Source organism: Zeus faber, assembly GCF_960531495.2.
Source record: "Zeus faber genome assembly, chromosome: 5".
NCBI lineage: Eukaryota > Metazoa > Chordata > Actinopteri > Zeiformes > Zeidae > Zeus > Zeus faber.
Genome location: NC_137192.1, coordinates 963,965 through 983,114, shown reverse-complemented (window position 1 = coordinate 983,114; position 19,150 = coordinate 963,965). Strand labels below are relative to the sequence as shown.

Sequence of the window (19,150 nt, the reverse complement as noted above, 5' to 3'; positions counted from 1 at the left end):
ATCATGCTTTGAAGCTGTTTTTCTGAAAAGGGACCAGGACGACTGATCCGTGTAAAGGAAAGAATGAATGGGGCCATGAATCGTGAGATTTTGAGTGGAAAACCTCCTTCCATCAGCAAGGGCATTGAAGATGAAACGTAGCTCGGTCTTTCAGCATGACAATGATCCCAAACACACGGGCAACGAAGAAGTGGCTTCGTAAGAAGCATTTCAAGTTCCTGGAGTGGCCTAGCCAGTCTCCAGATCTCAACCCCATAGAAAATCTTTGGAGGGAGTTGAAAGTCCATGTTGCCCAGCGACAGCCCCAAAACATCACTGCTCTAGAGGAGATCTGCATGGAGGAATGGGCCAAAATACCAGCAACAGTGTGTGAAAACCTTGTGAAGACTTACAGAAAACGTTTGACCTCTGTCACTGCAAACAAAGGGTATATAACAAAGTGTTGAGATGAACTTTTGTTATTGACCAAATACTTATTTTCCACCATAATTTGCAAATAAATTCTTTAAAAATAAGACTGTTATTTTCTGGATTTTTTTTTTCTCATTTTGTCTCATAGTTGAGGTATGCCTATGATGAAAATAACAGGCCTCTCTCATCTTTTTAAGTGGGAGAACTTGCACAATTGGTGGCTGACTAAATACTTTTTTGCCCCACTGTGTGTGTGTGTGTGTATGTATGTATGTATGTATGTATGTATGTATGTATGTATGTATGTATGTATGTATGTATGTATGTATGTATGTATGTATGTATATATATGTATATATATATATATATATATATGCACACACTTTTAGAGTAAGGGTTTACAACCATTTTATTTGTCACAGGATGATCATGCTGTGGATGTAAAACCTTCCTCTGCACAAGTTAATGACCAATAAATGTCATTGTTTTCTGGAGAAATCACGTCACATACACAATGACTCCTAAACACATTACTTTTTAGATCTTCTGGAGGACATAGAAGCAAATGACAGCCACACTAATGTTGCGGGTTTGCAATTACGGCAGTTTTTTTTAGTTTTATTTTTTTAGAACCATAGGTATCTGTCCGTCTGTCCGCGCACGCACACACACGCGCACACAATTAGAATAAGGGTTTACATACATTTTATTTGTCTTGGGATGATCATGCTGTGGATGTAAAACCTTCCTCTGCACAAGTTAATGACCAATAAATGTCATTGTTTTCCTGAGAAATCACATGTCACATATGCAATGACTCCTAAACACATTACTTTTTAGATCTTCTGGAGGACATAGAAGCAAATGACAGCCACACTAATGTCGTGGGTTTGCAATTATGGCAGTTTTTTTTAATTTTTTATTGTTTTAAACAGTATTATGAAACAGGCACAATATGCAAAAGCTAGAATTTCAACTCATTTTTTGCCGCGAGACAAATCTGCAGCAGCATCTAAACCGGAAAACATTGATGTACAGTATTTCATTACAAATTCTGCACAATCTGGTACAATATTAAATCATATAAGTAACAGTTGAGAAAAGTTATGCATTTGCTATTCCGGATACCATTCATATATTATTACTATAATAAAAAAAATTAAGATTAAAATGTATCAGCCTTCCATGAAAAATAAAGTACAATCTTTTAACTCATTCACAACCATTCAAATTCTATTTAATTGACCAAGAGGTTTATATATGTCCGAAAGGAGTATATTTAACCAAAGGCAAAAGACACAAACCTTAACACTTTTGACAGTATATTTATGGTAGGAAGATTTTATGCAAATATTGAAAAAAATAAGGAATAATAAATAAATAAACTCAAAAAAAATAAATAAATAAGAAAGACAACTTTGCATTTGTTATTTCCTGTTGCTGAAATACAAAACAGTCTGTGATGAAATCTAGTTTCTCCCCTTTAATGGACTGAAGCAGCTCAAACGCTGACTTTGGAAACCCAGCATTTTCACAGGCAGAAATATTGAGCAAGTCTGTTACAGTCTGCCAATTCTTATAATTCACCGTTGGGATTTACAACATGAAGGACTTTTAAAGAAATTCAGACTGAACTGAACTCTGTATGAAGTGTAACGTTTTTAACTCCCAATCGCCTCTGATGAAACCCTACCCCCTGTTCCCTCTCGGGCACATAGAATATACTAGAAACCAGAAAAAAAAAATTAATAAAATAAAAACCAAAAAGTAAAAACAATCTTTGACCAGAATGAATAGACAATCCATTCTCAGTGAAGGGCAGAGGAGGATGTGGGCTTGATCTTAAAAACACAGATATGCAGATGGGAGGCAATTTGGTTGCAAACACTAATGCAGTAACGCACCAAGTCGACAAATGAAATCACCTGTGGATAAAAACACAAGACAGTGAGATGTTAAGTGTCCCGATCACATTAAACACCTCTGGGAAAAGAAAAAAATATAGAATTGACCAGGAAAAGGAAAGCCAGTTGAGAAGATTTGGTTTAATTGACTGATTCATCACATGTTCTGATCTACAGTATATTCTGTATGCAACAGCAATTCAGTTCACAATTTAAATCTACATGTTTGCCATGGAACTGAAGCTTGAAATGGTATAAGTTTCTTATCAGTTGTTATGAGTGATGATCACTTCAGGTTGCCAGGTCAGGTGCATATTAGAATATAACATTATTAATTTATCCATTTTATCAGGTAGAAATTCCCCAAGTGTGGAAAGTTGCTCTTGTTACTCCATTGAATAAAAAAGGAGGAGGAAACTAACGTCCCATCTCTCAATTGTCCTGTCCATCTAAAATACTTGAATCAAAAGTAAACAATCAACTTAACTCTTTTCAAGCTAGGTATTCTGTGTTGAGCCCTCACCAGTCTGGTTTCAGGGCTAACCATAGCACTATCTCTGCAACATCTTTCATTTTAAATTATATTGTGACAGCAGTGGATAAAAAGAAGCATTGTGCTACTCTGTTCATCAACCAATCAAAAGCCTTTGATACAGTTGATCATTCCCTGCTCTTACACAGACTGCTAAGTTTTGGCTGTGACCCGAATGTTCATAGGTGGTTCCAAAATTACAACTCTGATAGACAGCAGTGTCTTAAAAATGGGTAATGTTCAATCTGCATTTTTATCAATAACAAAAGGTGCTCTCAAGGTTCGATTTTAGGACCGGCCCTTTTCACAATATATATCGATGATTTTGTTCGGTCTTTAAATAAGTGTGTTGTCCAGCTGTACGCAGATTGTCTTATATTGTTGGACTCCATACAATTGGCTATTGACAATCTGCACTTTTTTTTTTAAGTTCTTGAAGAGGCACTTATTGATCTCAAACTTGTGTTAAATGCTGAAAAAACTAAAAATACACGCTACTCACAAGAGCTGAAGAAATCGATTACTGAAAGAGCCCCACACTATTAATATTTAAGCTTCTGGATTGATAATGAACTCACTTTTAAAGTTCATATTGATAGTTGATGGTTGAAAAGCTGTGGCCGAAACTTGGCTTTCTGTCTCGAAATAGAACCTGCTCAAGGAACTATACTGTGCCAGACCCGCCCGGTCTGTTTGACGGTCACGTCTGGCCCATGTACGTCAAACACAAGAACATCACCATGTTAAGTAAAAAAAAAATTCTTGAAACTGTATAACTTTCTATCTTTGATAATGGTGATGGAATATATAGACATGCTGCTGTTACCACCCCCTTTAGACGCTATATATCACTCTGCTTTAAGATTACTGGTGATACCTACATTACCCATCATTGTACTCTATGAAAAAGTTGGCACGCCCCCTCTCTTTGCGAGATGAGATCAACACTGGTATATGTTTACCGGCTCTCGGGACTAGATTACACTAGGAAGTTCCGCGGGTCAACTCTGAACTCGGAAAGACTACTTTGAAATACCTTGATACCATTGAGACATTTTAGAAATACGCTTACAAATCTCATTGTTTTAGAATGCAATTGTTTTTCAAATTGATGACTAGGAATTGTTTTAACCAATGTTGATGACTGTGTTCTTATCGTCTTCTTGACTTATTGTAGTTTTTTAAATTTTGTTTTTTGTGTTTTTTTCTGCCAAAATGTGATCTCGGCATCATTGAAAATGAGGGTTCACCCCTCAATGTATCGCTGAAAACTAACTAAAGGTGAAATGAAACTAAAAAATGAGCATAAAAATAAGGGTGGGCAGTCAAACAATCATAACGATGATTGACATTTGATTTTCAATATGGTTTTACGGTGCTTGAGCAAAGTAGAGCAGTGCATTAAATATAGTTGAAAGCCCTTCTGCGAGCTGCCTAGTCTGTACACTCTTAAGCCTTGTCCACAATACAAGATTACGTAAATTTGGAGGAGCGGGTGGGGAGACCTAGACTCCCCGCTGCTCTCATTGGTCACTGGACTCCCTACAGGTCCAGATATCTAGCACAGGTCCAGATATCTTTGTCTCTTTTGCGCACACAAACTACTGTCTCTGAGGAGCACAAATCCATAGACCAAGGACAGACAGTTATGTATCGCCTAAATGTATATTTTAGCCAGAGGCTAAATATCTCACGATATGCCATACAGCTCGCTACTGTGGTTGTTTGTGCAGCGAAATTGCAGCTCTGACATTATACACTAATCAGACCTCCATTTCAAAAGTTCACATTCACCCACCCACCTGCTTTCTTTGGCTTTGCCATCACGCAGGCGTGTGATCTCACTGGCTGTTGAAAATTGCCGTTGCGATTTGAGGCTTTGACGCACGCACCAAAAGATTTTGAAAAGGCCCCAATAAAATCAAACATTGTGGCCCTAGCTTTAGAAAAAAGGTAGTATGCGCTGTACACAACAATTTGCTGTGTTTTTCCAATGAAAACTCATATTTGGAAGGAGAGAGTTCTTTGATCGCTTTTAGAAGAGCTAAAAGGTGTTACCCAGACCTTTTTGACCTGAGAACTTTTTTTCAGGAAGGAGATTCATTCTCACCCATGGACTTTCGAGTTGAACCTCATTCATTTGACCTAAGGGCGTTACTCTGAACCACAGTGTTTGAAATGGGTGAGAATAATTTCTGAGTATAATTATGTACTTACCAATGCAATCCACAGCACCAGGTATTCATCAATAAAGCTGTTGAAATACTGATTGAGGAACAGCAGACCTGGTCCAAGGAATGCTAAATCATGGAGATACATCTCACTTTTTGTCATGTGCGCCACCTTTAAACAGACAGACAGGCTGTTAATCGTTGCTGTGGAATCCAAGTATTACTTAACACAAGCATGTAAAGGCGGTACAGTGGACTTACAACTAATTTATTGGTGATTTTGGCTGACACACAACCAAAGGCCAAAATATAAAGACAGGGGTGTTTCTCAAAGAGCTGCACAGCAGATTTCTTGTATATCATCATCGCCAATATTATAACTGAGCCAATGTGAAATACAGGAGACAAGACGCTAGTTCCCTGCGGAAAGAAGACAACAGGGGGTTGGAACAGATTAAGTCATTTCAAAACAAAAATGAAGTTATTTGATGGCAAGAATTATTAATTTGAGAGAGCAAATAATGAAATTGAGAAGAATTCTTTCTCCTGTGACACCTAGGGGGCTGTGTAGAAAGTTAATTCATGGCAGCGTGAATATAAAGGCAACCATTAAGACAGATAAGATAATAATTTAAAAACTATCATGCCTTACAGAAACCTATAAATGCACACAACCTGATTTAAAAAAAGTACAAAAAAACTCAAGAAAACCATTAACTAAATAATGTTTATAACGTAATAAAACCTATCACATATTTTTTACTCTATTATTACAACTTTTTATAATATACTTTATATGTTTGTTATCATGTTGATTGATAATCTAAAGGTGTGTGTTAATTTGTGAATGTGTTTATGTATTAGAGGTGTGGAAATTTCTCGATTTTAAGATGCATCTCGATGCGGATGTGGACGATTCTGCATCAATGCAGTGATAGAAGATAATAGGGTGATTGGAAATATAATTAGGCCTACATGAAAAAAAAATTTAAACCCAGACCCTACCATTCATTTCTAATTAACAGATTTTATTGTGATTAAAATAACAGCCTACACAAATTGTGGGACGAGAGAGATCAGGTATTGGACCTGCCAATCAGAAGTCACGCTGCAGGTTGTGTTTCGCTCCACCCCTGATGATGTCAGCGAGTTTACGGAAATGGTGACGAACTTCATTGCTAAGCTAGAAGATGATGTGGCTCCCATGGTTACAGTGCGATACCGAGGGTTGACAAATCCATACAGGACGCACTGAACGTGCACACCGCTGCTTAGACCGTGTTGTGGCTCGGGTCGTGGAACATGGATGATTACAAAGCGACGTCTTACCAACTAAGGAGGGCTGTTAAAGAGGCAAAGCATCGATAAAGGGAAAGAGTGGAGTCTCAGTTCCAGCTGTCTGACACACGAGGGATTACGGACTATTACGGACTAGGCAGAACTACCACCACGGTGAATGCTGATGCTTTTGCATGAGCCCCCTGGTTAGCACAAGAGAACCGCGTTCTGCCGCCGGAGGTGAGTGCACATTCAGTATCTCAGAGCAGAATGTGAGAAAGCAGCCGGTCCGGACAGCATCCTTGGACAGCAAAGGTTGCTGGTTCGATCCCAGGCTCCTCCTGCTAGCATGCTGTAGTGTCCTTGAGCAAGACACTTAACCCCTAATTGCTCCTGATGGCTGCGTCCGTCGGTGCTTGAATAATTGTAAGTCGCTTTGGTTAAAAGCTAAATGCAATGTAATGTAATGTTCTGAAGACCCGTGCCGACCTGCTTCCCGAGTGTTCACCATCATATTCAACTGCTCCCTGATGCAGGCCTTGGTGCCCATATAGAAAATTGGGGATGCGATACAGTGAGATGCATCCAGAATCGTTGACAGGTTAATCGTTATCGAATCGTGAGGCCAGTGAAGATTCACACCTCTAATATGTATATGTGTTCTTTAAAGGTTAAAGCAAAAGCTAAACATGACATTTTAAAGGCACGGTACAATGTAAATATAACAATGCCCGATTATGTCAAAACTGATGGTTTTCAGTCTGTCAATAAAGCATGTCGATCTAGAAGAACTTACAGCTATTGTAGATCCATTTTTGCCCACACCTCCAGTAAAAATTACTCTGAAGTAATTGGTACAGGAAAATATGGCTCCCGCAAAAGTGCAGATTGCGGGAATTATTTTCATCTGGATATTTATAATTGGAATCTGTGGAGAAAGGAGGTCTAAATGAAACTACCAACATCATGGACATTTGAAACACACAATAGAAATCCAACAGCTATTTTATTACCACATTATTGTATTATACATTGAAAGGGAAATTCCACCGCAAAGCAACATTCGCTTATTGAACAATGGGTAAATCTCCACATGAGAAAATGTACTTTGCGGTAGAAGGACTACATGGAGGAAGCTGGTTTGAGCTCATTCATATTCTGGAGCTGACCAACTTCTCTGCTAAATTCCTTACTATTATGTGGCTGCAGCATAAACAAATGGAGTTTATTAATATCACCATTTAGTTTGATAGTCAATCAGGATTGTTGGAATTTCAGAAAGTCATGATTACCAGTGATTGCCAAAAGGTGGATCCTCCAATGGCAGCCAGCAAATACATGACTATGATGAAGATCTGAACTTCAGTGACATCAATGCTGAGTGGGAAGAGAAGGAAAAGATAAATTACAAATGTTCATTGGTAAACAGAGGGTCAGAGGTGAGTACTGGGAGGACTAATACTATAAGCTCAAAGCGACCAAACAGTCTTGATTCATTCAGTGTAGTGGCCTAGGAACAATGCAGCCCGAAAAGGATATCACCCAAAGCAAAAAAACAATTCGGAATAGTATGTTGTGGGGGGAAAAATAAAAACCAAAAAAATCCCCAACTGATTTTGTACTTTTATTTAACTAATTAATTAACCAAAGGTCACTCAATGTATTTTGGTTATGAATCTGCTCCTCTATATGCCGTCTCCATTGTGGATGGCGAGACACGCATTTCCGGCAAGAATGCAATGGGCATGCGGGAGAACTTGAAAGGCAGCCACGGAACATTTGATAAACCGGCGTAGCTAGTTGTGGTCAGTAAACTTGTCTAAATGGATGAACATTCACAATAAAAAAACAGCATGCTCGAACGAAAAAAATACCCTGATCTATCGATCAAAAGAAGACATACCTTCGAAAGACTTTATGCCTAATTTCTGTACAGCAATGCCCCAATCCTCACCACGACAATTTCCATATTTGTACATGTAAGATGTGTACATGTACATGTAGTCGGCAGAATAAACAGATTGGGATTCTGACCCGCATTCATCATTCCAACAAAGACTTATGGATTGCCACTTAACAGCTGTCCCACCTATTGTTATGAACGTACAAGTTCTTTGGAAACGCAGAGGTTCACGCCCACAAACCACTTACATGCCAAAGCGCAGGGTGCCGGACACATAGGTCTGCCAGTGGGCACAGTAGAACATGAACATGCCAGCAAAACAGCAGAAGAACATCCAATCTGGATTGGTGCCCAGCTGCACAGCTATACTGGTGCCCAGGACAACAAACACTGGAGGGGGGAGGGGAAGGTTTATGAAGCAAAGAGAAATAGTGACAGGAAACGATGATTTTAACTCGACAGCCCAGCTGTTTACCTGTGGAGAGAGAGTCGCATCCGTGGTCAAACAGCTCACCAAGAGGTGAGCTGCTATTGGTGCGTCTGGCCTGCTTTCCATCAATGGCATCCAATGACTGGTAGACAAACAAGCCCACTGCGCACAGCAGGTATGCCCACAAAGGAGCCTTTAGAGAAGAGACAAAGTAAAATGGTATTAACACAAGCACCACTTCCTGTTGGAACAAATACTTTTTATTTAATTGATTATTATTACAGGTACAATACGCAATTTAAGTTAGCTTCAAGCAAATTTGCATCTGTAATCCCTGGGGAGGGAGTGCAACACAATACAGTACAAAATACAATAAGATGCACAAAACATTTTTCTTCCCCGATTACTTTAAAAGAGAAAGCTGATGAGCCGGATGTGGACTTTCTGAATTGAGGCAACAGGTCACAACTGACTGAAGATCACAACTTGACCCCCATAAGGTTATGGTATAGAAGAACGCTGGCCATCATGTGTTTGGGTTTTATGCTAGCCAATCTGCAAAGCTAGTTCAGCTCGCAGTTTAGCCTCGCCGAAAGTGTTAGAGGATGGCAGAGGTTCCCATTGATCTGTGCAGACCACCCAAGCACAGAGCCTTTTGATTTCTAAAATTGTGTGCTTTGCAACATTGTTGTAAATTCCTACAACTGGACTTGTTTATACTGGTGGTTTACCAAGTTTCATTGGCTAGACAAACAAACACCTATTACATTGATACCTATGTGAGACAAGGTTGTGATGCAATATGACAAGGAAGGAAAAAAACTTTACAGGTGAAAAGGACAGCTGATGGACTTGTCAGGTTACTCAGGTTAACCTTGACATTACTAATAACTTTGATTAACTTTTTTTTTTTTTTTTAAGGTCAAGTCAATACATAATTCACAAACAAACTGATCTATGTATATTTCCCTTCAAGGAGCAATAATTTCATTACATTCTGGATCCAACTATACAGTATGTTCTTCCTCGAATTTGTTCTTACTTTAGAAGAAAATTGAGAACTGCCTCAAACCAGTCATATGCAACAATCACAATGACGTTGAGTCCTGGAAAATGATATTGCCCAACTGTTTAAATGGAAGTGGCATATTTGAATAACAAAAAAGGAGTAAATATTCAATATTACACAATACTAAATAAAAATATATATATTTTCTACTAATAATATTTCGATACCTACTGTATTATTTTTCTTCTTTGTGTATATTGTTTGTGTTTTTATAACTCTATGATCCTTAAATTATCTCCATTGTATGTGTAGCCATAAATTCACATTCTCGAGGTATTGTGGATTAATGGGACTTCTGTCGATAGGGTGAGCAGCTTCAGATATCTGGGAGTCCACATCACAGAGGACTTAACATGGACTGTTCACACAGACACTCTGGTGAGAAAGGCGAGGCAGCGTCTCTACCACCTCAGGCAGCTGAGGAAATTCCGGGTCTCGGTGAGGATCCTCAAGTCCTTCTACTCTGGAGCAGTGGAGAGCATCCTGACAGGCAACATCACTGCCTGGTTTGGGAACTGTACTGCCCAGGACAGGCGGGCCCTGCAGAGGGTGGTGCGTTCAGCTGAACGTACCACTGGAACTACCCTCCCCCCCTTGCAGGAGTTATACACCAGGAGGTGTAGTAGCAGAGCCTGTAGGATCATGAAGGATCCTCATCACCCCAACAATGGACTGCTTCAGCTGCTGCGGTCAGGCAAGCGCCTCCGCAGTCACGCAGCGAGAACAGAGAGACTGAGACGGAGTTTCTTCCCTCAAGCCATCAGAACTGTCAACGCTGACCTCACCAGGGGTCCTAACTGAGCCATGCACTAGGCTCCACTACCTACTGTACTGTATGTAGCATACTGTACCGCATACTGTATCACTGTTCAGGGTTGTTCGTGATGCCGTATTGCTGCGCCGTACTGTTGTATACTGTGCTGTATTATCCCAAACACTACCTCACACTATTCACATTCACATGCCACTTTAAATGCACATATCTGTATATACATAGCCATATTCCTTCAACCTATTCCATTTTATTTCAATTTATTTTTTATTGTATTTTATTCTATATATTTTTTATCTTATTCTATAAGTATTCCACTTACTGTATTACGTTTTAGGAGTCAGTTAGTCGGTCTATTAGAAAGGAATTTTCTACTTTTTATTTTATTTTATTTTTGTACTTTTTCCTAGGACTTATTGTGTGCTATCACCGGGTGCGTTGCATTACATTTCACTGCATATATGTATGGAAGTATGTATATGTATGTGACAAATAAAAATCTTGAATCTTGAATCTTGAATCTTGAAACGAATATTCTCACATTCACACAGATTGGGCTTCTTTTACGTATATGTGCATAGAAATGTTCATACTTTGTGTGAAAAAAAGCTGGCTGTGCAAAATCACCACCTGATTCAAGACCCATGCGTACCAGCCACATTTGCCTTACCCACAGTTGTGTTGATAAATGTCAAACATTCTAAATTGACAGGCGCATTCTCGCAACTTCTAATTAGCATAAAGCAAGCCTTTATTTCCGCTTATAAGGAAGTTCCTGCTGTTGCTCAAAGATAAACAAAGGGAAGAGCCATGTCTAAAGGTGCACCGTATAGGGGCACTGACTGGTGCAGTGTCCGATGAGGTTTGCAATTTGGCTACAAAAAAAAGTTTTATAGTATTGTATAGTATTGAACATTTACAAATTGTATGGCAATTATATTTAGTTTGTTTGGCAATATCATTTTCAAGACTCAAGATTGAAAATATTGATGGATCCCAATTGTTTTGCTTAGAATGTGTGTAAAGAGTTAAGAATAAGAATCAGCCTGCCATTCTGACCCTTTACTGATGGCAGCTGTCAGTCTGGCTGGAGCCAGTTCTTTGGGGTTTGCATGAGTGTAAAGAACCATATCATTGGCATACATTTGGGCCTTGGTTACGCTTGTCATTTCAATACAACTTTTGTGATCAGATGCACAACAATGGAACACAGACCCAAGCTGCAGCTGTAAAGCAGCGTGGCTTCCTTCCCCTGGCTGAATTAGCGCCTAAGCGGCACTGATTGGTCTGATTCGGGGCAGGAAGCTTTCTAAATGTTTGTCTGTCTTGCAGTGAGGGTTTGGCCTATGGGGCTCCACAGTCATCCAGGAGCCAGCTGCAGCGCCAGGAGCCAGAGAAGCCAGCATTCCTCCAGAGCCCAAATTAATCCCTGTTCGTATTTATTATTGTTTTGGCCAGGGCGCCCACAAATAGAAGAAACAGAAAGAAACTTTATTCGTCACGCAACACACCACACTACACACATGCTTGCACACACACACACACACACGCACATGCTTTGATGGTGGCCGGTGAAATGGTTCCTCTGCATTTGACCCATCCTGGCTTGTCCTTGTTTTTGGTGGGGGTCCTTACTGATATGAGGTAGAGGAAACCCCTTGTGAGCACGGGGAGAACATGCAAACTCCACACAGAAAGGCTCCTATTTGGGAGATAACCCGCAGGAGCACGGTGTCAACAGCGCCCCAGGCAGTAATAAATAAAAATAGAAAAATAAAATAAAATAAAAATAAAAATAAAATAAACGCATAGCAAACGGCATTGAACCAATCTATGCTGTCTGCCTCCTCCTTCCCACCCTGCTTGTGGCCATCCGGCAACACTGTACTTCCTGGTAAAACAGTGCTGCGTGCAAGAGAAGCCCTTCTGTTATTATTTTTTAAATATTATGTTGTAGTAGTGCAGTCCAAGCAGTACTGCGCTACTACAACAGTACAAGCACCGCAGTACAAGCAGCAATAGATCATTTTCTGACACAGAGTGCTGAACTTTAATACATGAAAACACACTTTTGAGCGCATATGTTCACACCTACACAACAATCTCAAGTACATGGGGCACGATTTTATGACTTATCCAGTAATCTTTCCACATTGTACCCAGATTGCCGTCCACACGCCGATGAAATGTTATCCTGATAAGCGATCCTGACCACATTGGTGGTCTGGCTCATTGGATCACAAATCCGATCTGGGACTAAGCATACTATGTGACAGTTATTGGATGATAAAACAAAAAAACCTCATCCAAGAGACCACCGCAATGCAGAGGTATCAGTGCAATGCACTGAGGTATCTCTGCATTTGGAAGACCATAACTCTAGATTCCAAATGTAAAAGTTGATGGACACATCAAGCTTAAATTGACAGTAAAGCTGGACTTGACCATAGTCGCTCTGATGCAAACTCACCAACTAAGCTCTATTTTGAGACAGAAAGAACCTGAGACATAATGGGCATCAAGGGCTGTTTGCTGGGTGTTTGAATGGAAGGAAGGGAGCTTCACTGGACTGTAAAGCTCTTTCCACCATTTATTTTTTTATTTATTTGGGGCATTTAGCAGACGCGTTTGTGCAAAGCGACTTACAATAAGTACATTTGACTCGAGAAAGAGAAACCACAACATATAGTCAATCTAGTCTGAAAGATTAAAAAAAACTAGTTTCAGGCTCTCATTTGAGCAAAGTGGCTGCTACATCGCAAGGACAAGTGCATAGTAAGTACTACAATATAAGTGCTAGTGAACATACAAGTGCATTGTTTATTTTTTATTTTGTTTTGTGAGTGTGTGTAAGTGTGGATGTGTGTGAGGGATGGAAGGGGTTAGGGTCAGGGTATGCGGAGTTAAGGTGAAGTTTGAACAGGTGGGTCTTGGAGTCTCTTGCCGTGAGTGAGTCGTGAGTGACTCTGCTGTTCTGACGTTGGCTGTGAGCTCGTTCCACCACTGAGGCGCCAGAACAGAGAAGAGTCGTGACTTCGCTGAACGAGCATTGTTTGCTCTTAGCGATGGCGGTCCCAACCGGCCAGCTGAGGTATTGGAGCGGAGTGATTGCACTGGGGCGTGTGGTCTGACCAGTGTTTAGAGGTAGATGGGTGCAGTTTTATTGACAGCATTGAAGGCCTTGTCTTGTATCTGATGTAAGCTGCAACGGGGAGCCAGTGAAGGTCACAGGGGAGGGGGGTTACATGGGCGAACTTTGGTAAGTTGAACACGAGGCATGCTGCGGAATTCTGGATACGCTGCAAGGGTTTGATCGCAGAGGCAGGGAGTCCAGTCAGGAGAGAGTTGCAGTAGTCCAGGCAGGAGATGACAAGTGCTTGGACCAAGAGCTGTGTTGCTTCCTGCATGAGGAAATAGCGGATCCTGTGAATGTTGTAGAGCGCAAATCTACAGGATCAGGCCACAGCAGTAATGTTGGGGGAGCAGGATAGTTTGTTGTAGTTTACAACGGTCGGCTGTTGTAGTTTGTTGTCGAGGATCACGCCCAGGTTCCTTACGATCGATGAAGGTGATACTGTGATGTCCTTGACAGTGACTGACAGGTCCATGTGAGGGCAGTCCTTCCCTGGGATGAAGAGTAGTTCGGTCTTCTCTCGGTTCAGCTTGAGGGGATGTCCAGTTATCCAAGTGGAGATGTCTGCCAGACACTCCAAGATGCGGGTTGCGGTGTGGATGATGGGGGAAAAGAGAGGAACAGTTGGGTGTCATCTGCATAACAATGGTAAGAGAAACTGTATGAGGTGATAACCAAGCCTAGTGATCTAGTGTATAGGGAGAACAGAAGTGGTCCTAATACTGAGCCTTGGGGGAGAGAGTGTGGAGAGAGCAGGGTTTGGATAGGGAGCCGTTCCAAGTGACCTGGTAGGTGCGGTTTGTGAGGTAGGATGAGAACCAGGATAGAGCAGAGTCGGCAATGCCAAGTTCAGCGAGAGGTTAACTGTGTCGAATGCAGCAGACAGGTCGAGGAGAATGAGGACCGATGAGGGACAATGCTCTGGCAACGTGGAGGGACTCAGTCATAGAGAGGAGGGCAGTCTTGGTGGAGTGTGCAGTCCTGAAGCCTTGCTGATGGGGGTCAACAAGGTTGTTGGGTCAAGGGAACAGGTGGTGGCATGGTTAGACGTAACTAGTGTGTGGATGTCTTCAGAGGAGAGAGGGGTAAGGCAGGTAAGGCCAACAGAGGAGGGGGGTGGGGGAGATGCCTTCTGGATGGTCATAGGGTTAATGAGGAGCTGATATATTTTACCTTCTTAGTAAAGAAGGGTGCAAAGTGATCAGCTGTGAGGGAGGAGGGAGGGGGAGGTTTGGGAGGTGTGAGGAGGGAAGAGAACATGGAGGACAGTTTCCTGGGGTTGGACACAGAGGAGTTCATCCTTGTCTGGTACAAGGCAGATTTGGCTGATGAGACAGTGGAGGTGAAGTCAGAGAGGAGGTGATGGTAGTAAGCAAGGTCATCAGGTCTCCCTGATTTCTTCCATTTTCTCTCTGCTGCTCGTAGCTCTGTTCTGTTAGCTCGAAGAGATTCGGACAGCCAATTCCGATGAGCGCAACTTCTCTGGCTGGATGTTGAAGTCGCCCAGGACAACGAGAGGTGTATCATCATCAGGGGAGCAGCTGAGGAGGGCATTCATCTCTTCAAAAAAGTCACGGAGGGGACCTGGTGGATGGTAGATCACTATAATGTTCAGCTTTAGTGGAAGGGTGACAGAGACTGCTTGGAATTCGAATGCAGATCTTGGCAGGTGATCCAGACAAAGGACTTGATAAACCCACTTTGGTGTCATGAGAAGTCCAGTTCCTCCCCCTCTACCTGATTGTCTTGGGGAGTGTGTGAATGAGTAGAGGGTTGAGAGGGCAGCTGGGGTGGCAGTGTTCTCAGGGGTGATCCAGGTCTCTGTAAGGGCCAGGAAGTGAAGAGTCTGCAAGGAGGCATAGGCTGAAATGGTGTCCGCCTGGCAGTTCCAGAGCCCGCGTATCACTTCAAGTTCTGGGAGAGCGGTGGTGGAGAGTGTTGGGTAATGTAGGTTGGACCATGTGCCCAGTAAACCACAAGTTAGTAGTGGCTTACTGGGAACATGGTGAAAAGGTATGTGATGTAGCTTACTAGTGACTACTACATCATATACCATTGTGGTTGAGAAGGCCAATTGCTGAAGTCTTACATATTTAACAAAATTTAATTTGGGGTTTTTGTCTACATGTAAACCCGATTTACGGTTATGCATCTATCGGTAGTTCACATCAAAATTGACGTGTCTTCAAATATAAAACAATGCAAAGGGAACTGTGTTCATGGTTGACGGTACACGACACAATCAGGTCCGTTATCTCAGTGAATTCTGACTTAAAAGGTCACTCCTTCATGCTTTTCAATGTCAGAGGTGATTTTTTTCTAAGTACATACAACTCTAAAGAAAACACAGGAGAAGATAAATGGGGATGGGGGAGGGGGAAAAAAAACAAAAAACCTTCCCGTGATTATTTTGTTTCCCCTTATTAAATACCAGGACAGAGTGTAATAGGGGTGGATGCATTAACAGCAAGAGGTCAGTCACGCTTAATTCCAGTGGTCTTCAACTCCAGTCTACTGAGACCCCTTGTCCTGCAAGTCTTTGGTACTTTTACACAACCTATTTATTCAATATGAAATTAAAACATGTTGCAGGGCGTCCTTGAGGTTTGTAGTTGAAGACCATGCTGAGACAACAATTTAGGTGGCCATTATTTTAGTCTGGCTAAATTGTTTTAAGAAAACATCCTAGTCAATGATAGGTTCATGTCATATTCTCAATGTAAACTGTTATTCTATGTACACATAGTTGCAATTATCACAATCAAATAACAATAATAAAAAAATAGTGGTATGTGCAAAAGAGAACAGCACAGAATATCAAAATCGCACTCTAGCCAGTTGAACAAAGTTGGCAAACCTGAGGTAGACGAATATCAACAGGCCTTGCAAGTAGGGAAATACTCCAACCTGCAATGTCAGCTTTGTCATTGAAATGGGAAGAGATATTTGGATTATTGTTTAAGTGGTGTTTTAAAAAACTTAAATGAGCAATATAATAAATACGCAAGTGATTTGAGTTTGCCTGCATAACTCCAACAACCGAGCAAAGGCTGCGCTATAAAATCTATTATAATCACAATCTCAATTTATACCTGAATCTCATTACTAGAAGACAATGATTCTGCTGCATTTGCATTAACCAAATACAGCATTAGGTAAGTTAAGATTAGTTGTATCAAAACAAGCGGTCCTAATTTGTGACAAATGCACACAATGTGAGTGGAGAGAAAAGGTTCCGTGGCTTGTTATCGAAAATCTAAACTGTTCAGCTGACCACCGACAGGTAAGTTTTATTTAGTTCAGTAAAGAAACTAAAAATCCAATCGTGTGGATAATTGTGCCACACACAGACACACACACACACACACAAACCATGGATGTGCAGCCGACAAATCTGCAACAACTGCGTGATGCTATCATGTCAACATGGACCAAAATCTCTGAGGAATGTTTCCAACACCTTGTTGAATCTATGCCATGAAGAATTAAGGCAGTTCTGAAGGCAAAAGAAGGCAAAACTAGGAAGTTGTACCTAATAAAGTAACCGGTATGTATGTATGTATGTATGTATGTATGTGTGTGTGTGTGTGTATATGTATATATATATATATATATATATGTGTGTGTATATATATATATATATATATATATATATATATATATATATATATATATATATATAAAAAACATAGCATTTATGTGATTTTGGCACTACTAGTACCACCTAGCCATAAAAAAAAATATTTTAGGATAAGCCATTCCTACTTTTTAATCATTATTCAGACCGACCTACCTGTTCAGTAGCAGTAGGGCAGTAATAGACAAGCACTAGGGTAGTGAAGACATTTGTGGCCAAGCCAACAATGGTGATCAGGTTTGGCGCAATCCAAGCAGGGACATGTCCCACGAGCCACTCCCAGTAGCGTTGCATCAAAGGCTCTAGCAGGGAATGGCCTGCACTGCTGTACCTAAAAGGAAAAATAATTTACTATCAAAAGGGTTGCCTGCACATGTACTTTGCAATTAACCCCATTTCTACTACCTGTGTTCCTCCAATCTCTTGAGTTGGTGTCGAGAGAGTGGGGGCGAGGGCAGCTCAATCAGCCTGCGCAGGGCTCCAGGGGCCAGCCAGCAGACCGCCTCCATGCCCATGCCCTGTGGGTCTTTCTCCCGGGCTGGTCCTCGACGTGACCTCATACCCCCCTGCTGGTGCTGCCCCGTGGTGACCATGGGGCACTGGCTAGCTGTCTGCTACCGTTGCCCAGAATTGCTCTCACTATCTCCTTTAAATTGAGGATAATGGTAACCTAGTTAATAAAGTCTGACAGCGTCGTTTGCTTCCGTTCATGTTAAAAAGGCAGCGGTCTATGCTTAGAAGGGTTTTAAAGCCGCACGTCTACACGGCCGTAGCCATCGAGCTGCAAGTTGGTTGAGGTTTTGCTCTCAGTTAAATATTTCCCATGACAATATCAACATCATTAGGTTATAAGTGTCTATTAAGCGCCCATTGCTATTTAAGTGTCGTAAATCATACGGAAGCTAGCTCATAACCACGTCTACCTGAACGAAACTCTTTTTTGCGGTTAACATCTACGTAGCAACATTTTGTCAGCAACACATGCACAATACAATGTAGGGCACGCGATTTTACAAAATCGGTTTGTTATGACCCAGCTGACGTTTTCGTAGCAATTCAAGCTGGCTAAAATAGGGGGGACGGCTTTAGCTAGCTTGCTAAACTAGCTCAACGCTAGCAAACCAGTACGTGGAAGTTCACCGACTGACCTAGTGAATTACAGACGTGGGGTGTATTGAAGGCACACCCGAGACACTTCGCCCCGGTTAACGGGGTCGTTGGAACGATTTCAATTCCCCCTCTTTTACTTGGTAGCAAATTCACTTACAGCAGACTACTACTTGCTTCTCTCAGCTAATGGGGGTTCCGCCCCAGCTTGCCTTCAAATTAAAAGCATAAAATTACCCATATGTATATAAAAATACAGTAGTAAATTGTATTGTATTTTGTTGGTTCTTTTTTTTTTTTTATTGCATTTGTTTATTGTGATTTTTGATAATTAAGTCAAGGATACAATGTAAAAGCAAAAGTCTACATACACTGTAGACAATTGCCCCTTTCCCCAAACATTTTATCAAAGAAAACAACAACAAAAAAATAACAGGTGGGGCATTTCAAGATAAACATATAAAGTACAATGAATGGGCAGACAATAGAGAAGTAACAACATAAAGTGTATCATACCCATAGAGCGTAGCATGAGAACAATAAATATTTTTAATACAAATGTAGATACTATAGTATCAAATGCCTATATAGGATGACAAGCTAGGAGAGGATTCATGAATCTAGAATGTGCTGCAAATCCTCGCTTTGAAGAAGACATAGAAAAAGGCCCCAACTTTTGTAGTACTCACTGAGCTTACGTTTGAGACGTAGTTTTTCCAGTTCAAGACAGGATGATAGTTCTTTAAGCCAGTGGTTGATGTGAGGGCATGACACATTTTTCCAGTAGATAGTGATCAGACGTT

At 41.1% G+C, this 19,150-nt stretch overlaps 1 protein-coding gene across 3 annotated transcripts; it reads right to left on the bottom strand.

Moving 5' to 3' along the window:
* Nucleotides 1-1,099: 1,099 nt before the first annotated feature.
* cept1b (choline/ethanolamine phosphotransferase 1b) lies at nt 1,100-18,546 on the bottom strand. 3 transcript variants are annotated; one of them, XM_080001428.1, is made up of 10 exons: nt 18,508-18,546; nt 17,646-17,886; nt 17,397-17,571; nt 8,675-8,822; nt 8,448-8,589; nt 7,589-7,673; nt 7,093-7,224; nt 5,280-5,438; nt 5,065-5,190; nt 1,100-2,336 (listed from the first exon to the last, which is right to left on the bottom strand). In XM_080001428.1, exons 2-10 carry the CDS (start codon nt 17,831-17,833, stop codon nt 2,220-2,222), a joined length of 1,272 nt encoding a protein of 423 aa, XP_079857554.1. In that variant the 5' UTR covers nt 17,834-17,886; nt 18,508-18,546; the 3' UTR covers nt 1,100-2,219. The 3 variants fall into 3 exon arrangements, with proteins under 3 accessions (XP_079857554.1, XP_079857553.1, XP_079857555.1); XM_080001427.1 differs by having other exon boundaries at nt 18,389-18,525; XM_080001429.1 differs by having other exon boundaries at nt 17,397-17,565; nt 18,389-18,525.
* Nucleotides 18,547-19,150: the final 604 nt, after the last annotated feature.

Bases quoted from the DNA above. Each gene is read 5' to 3' on its own strand.
- cept1b (XM_080001428.1), bottom strand. From the start codon at position 17,833: ATGGTCACCACGGGGCAGCACCAGCAGGGGGGTATGAGGTCACGTCGA. The intron at 17,572-17,645 runs GTAGTAGAAATG...TTTTCCTTTTAG, and splicing joins AAGAGATTGGAGGAACACAG to GTACAGCAGTGCAGGCCATT. The intron at 2,337-5,064 runs GTAAGTACATAA...TTTTATCCACAG, and splicing joins TGGTGCTGTGGATTGCATTG to GTGATTTCATTTGTCGACTT.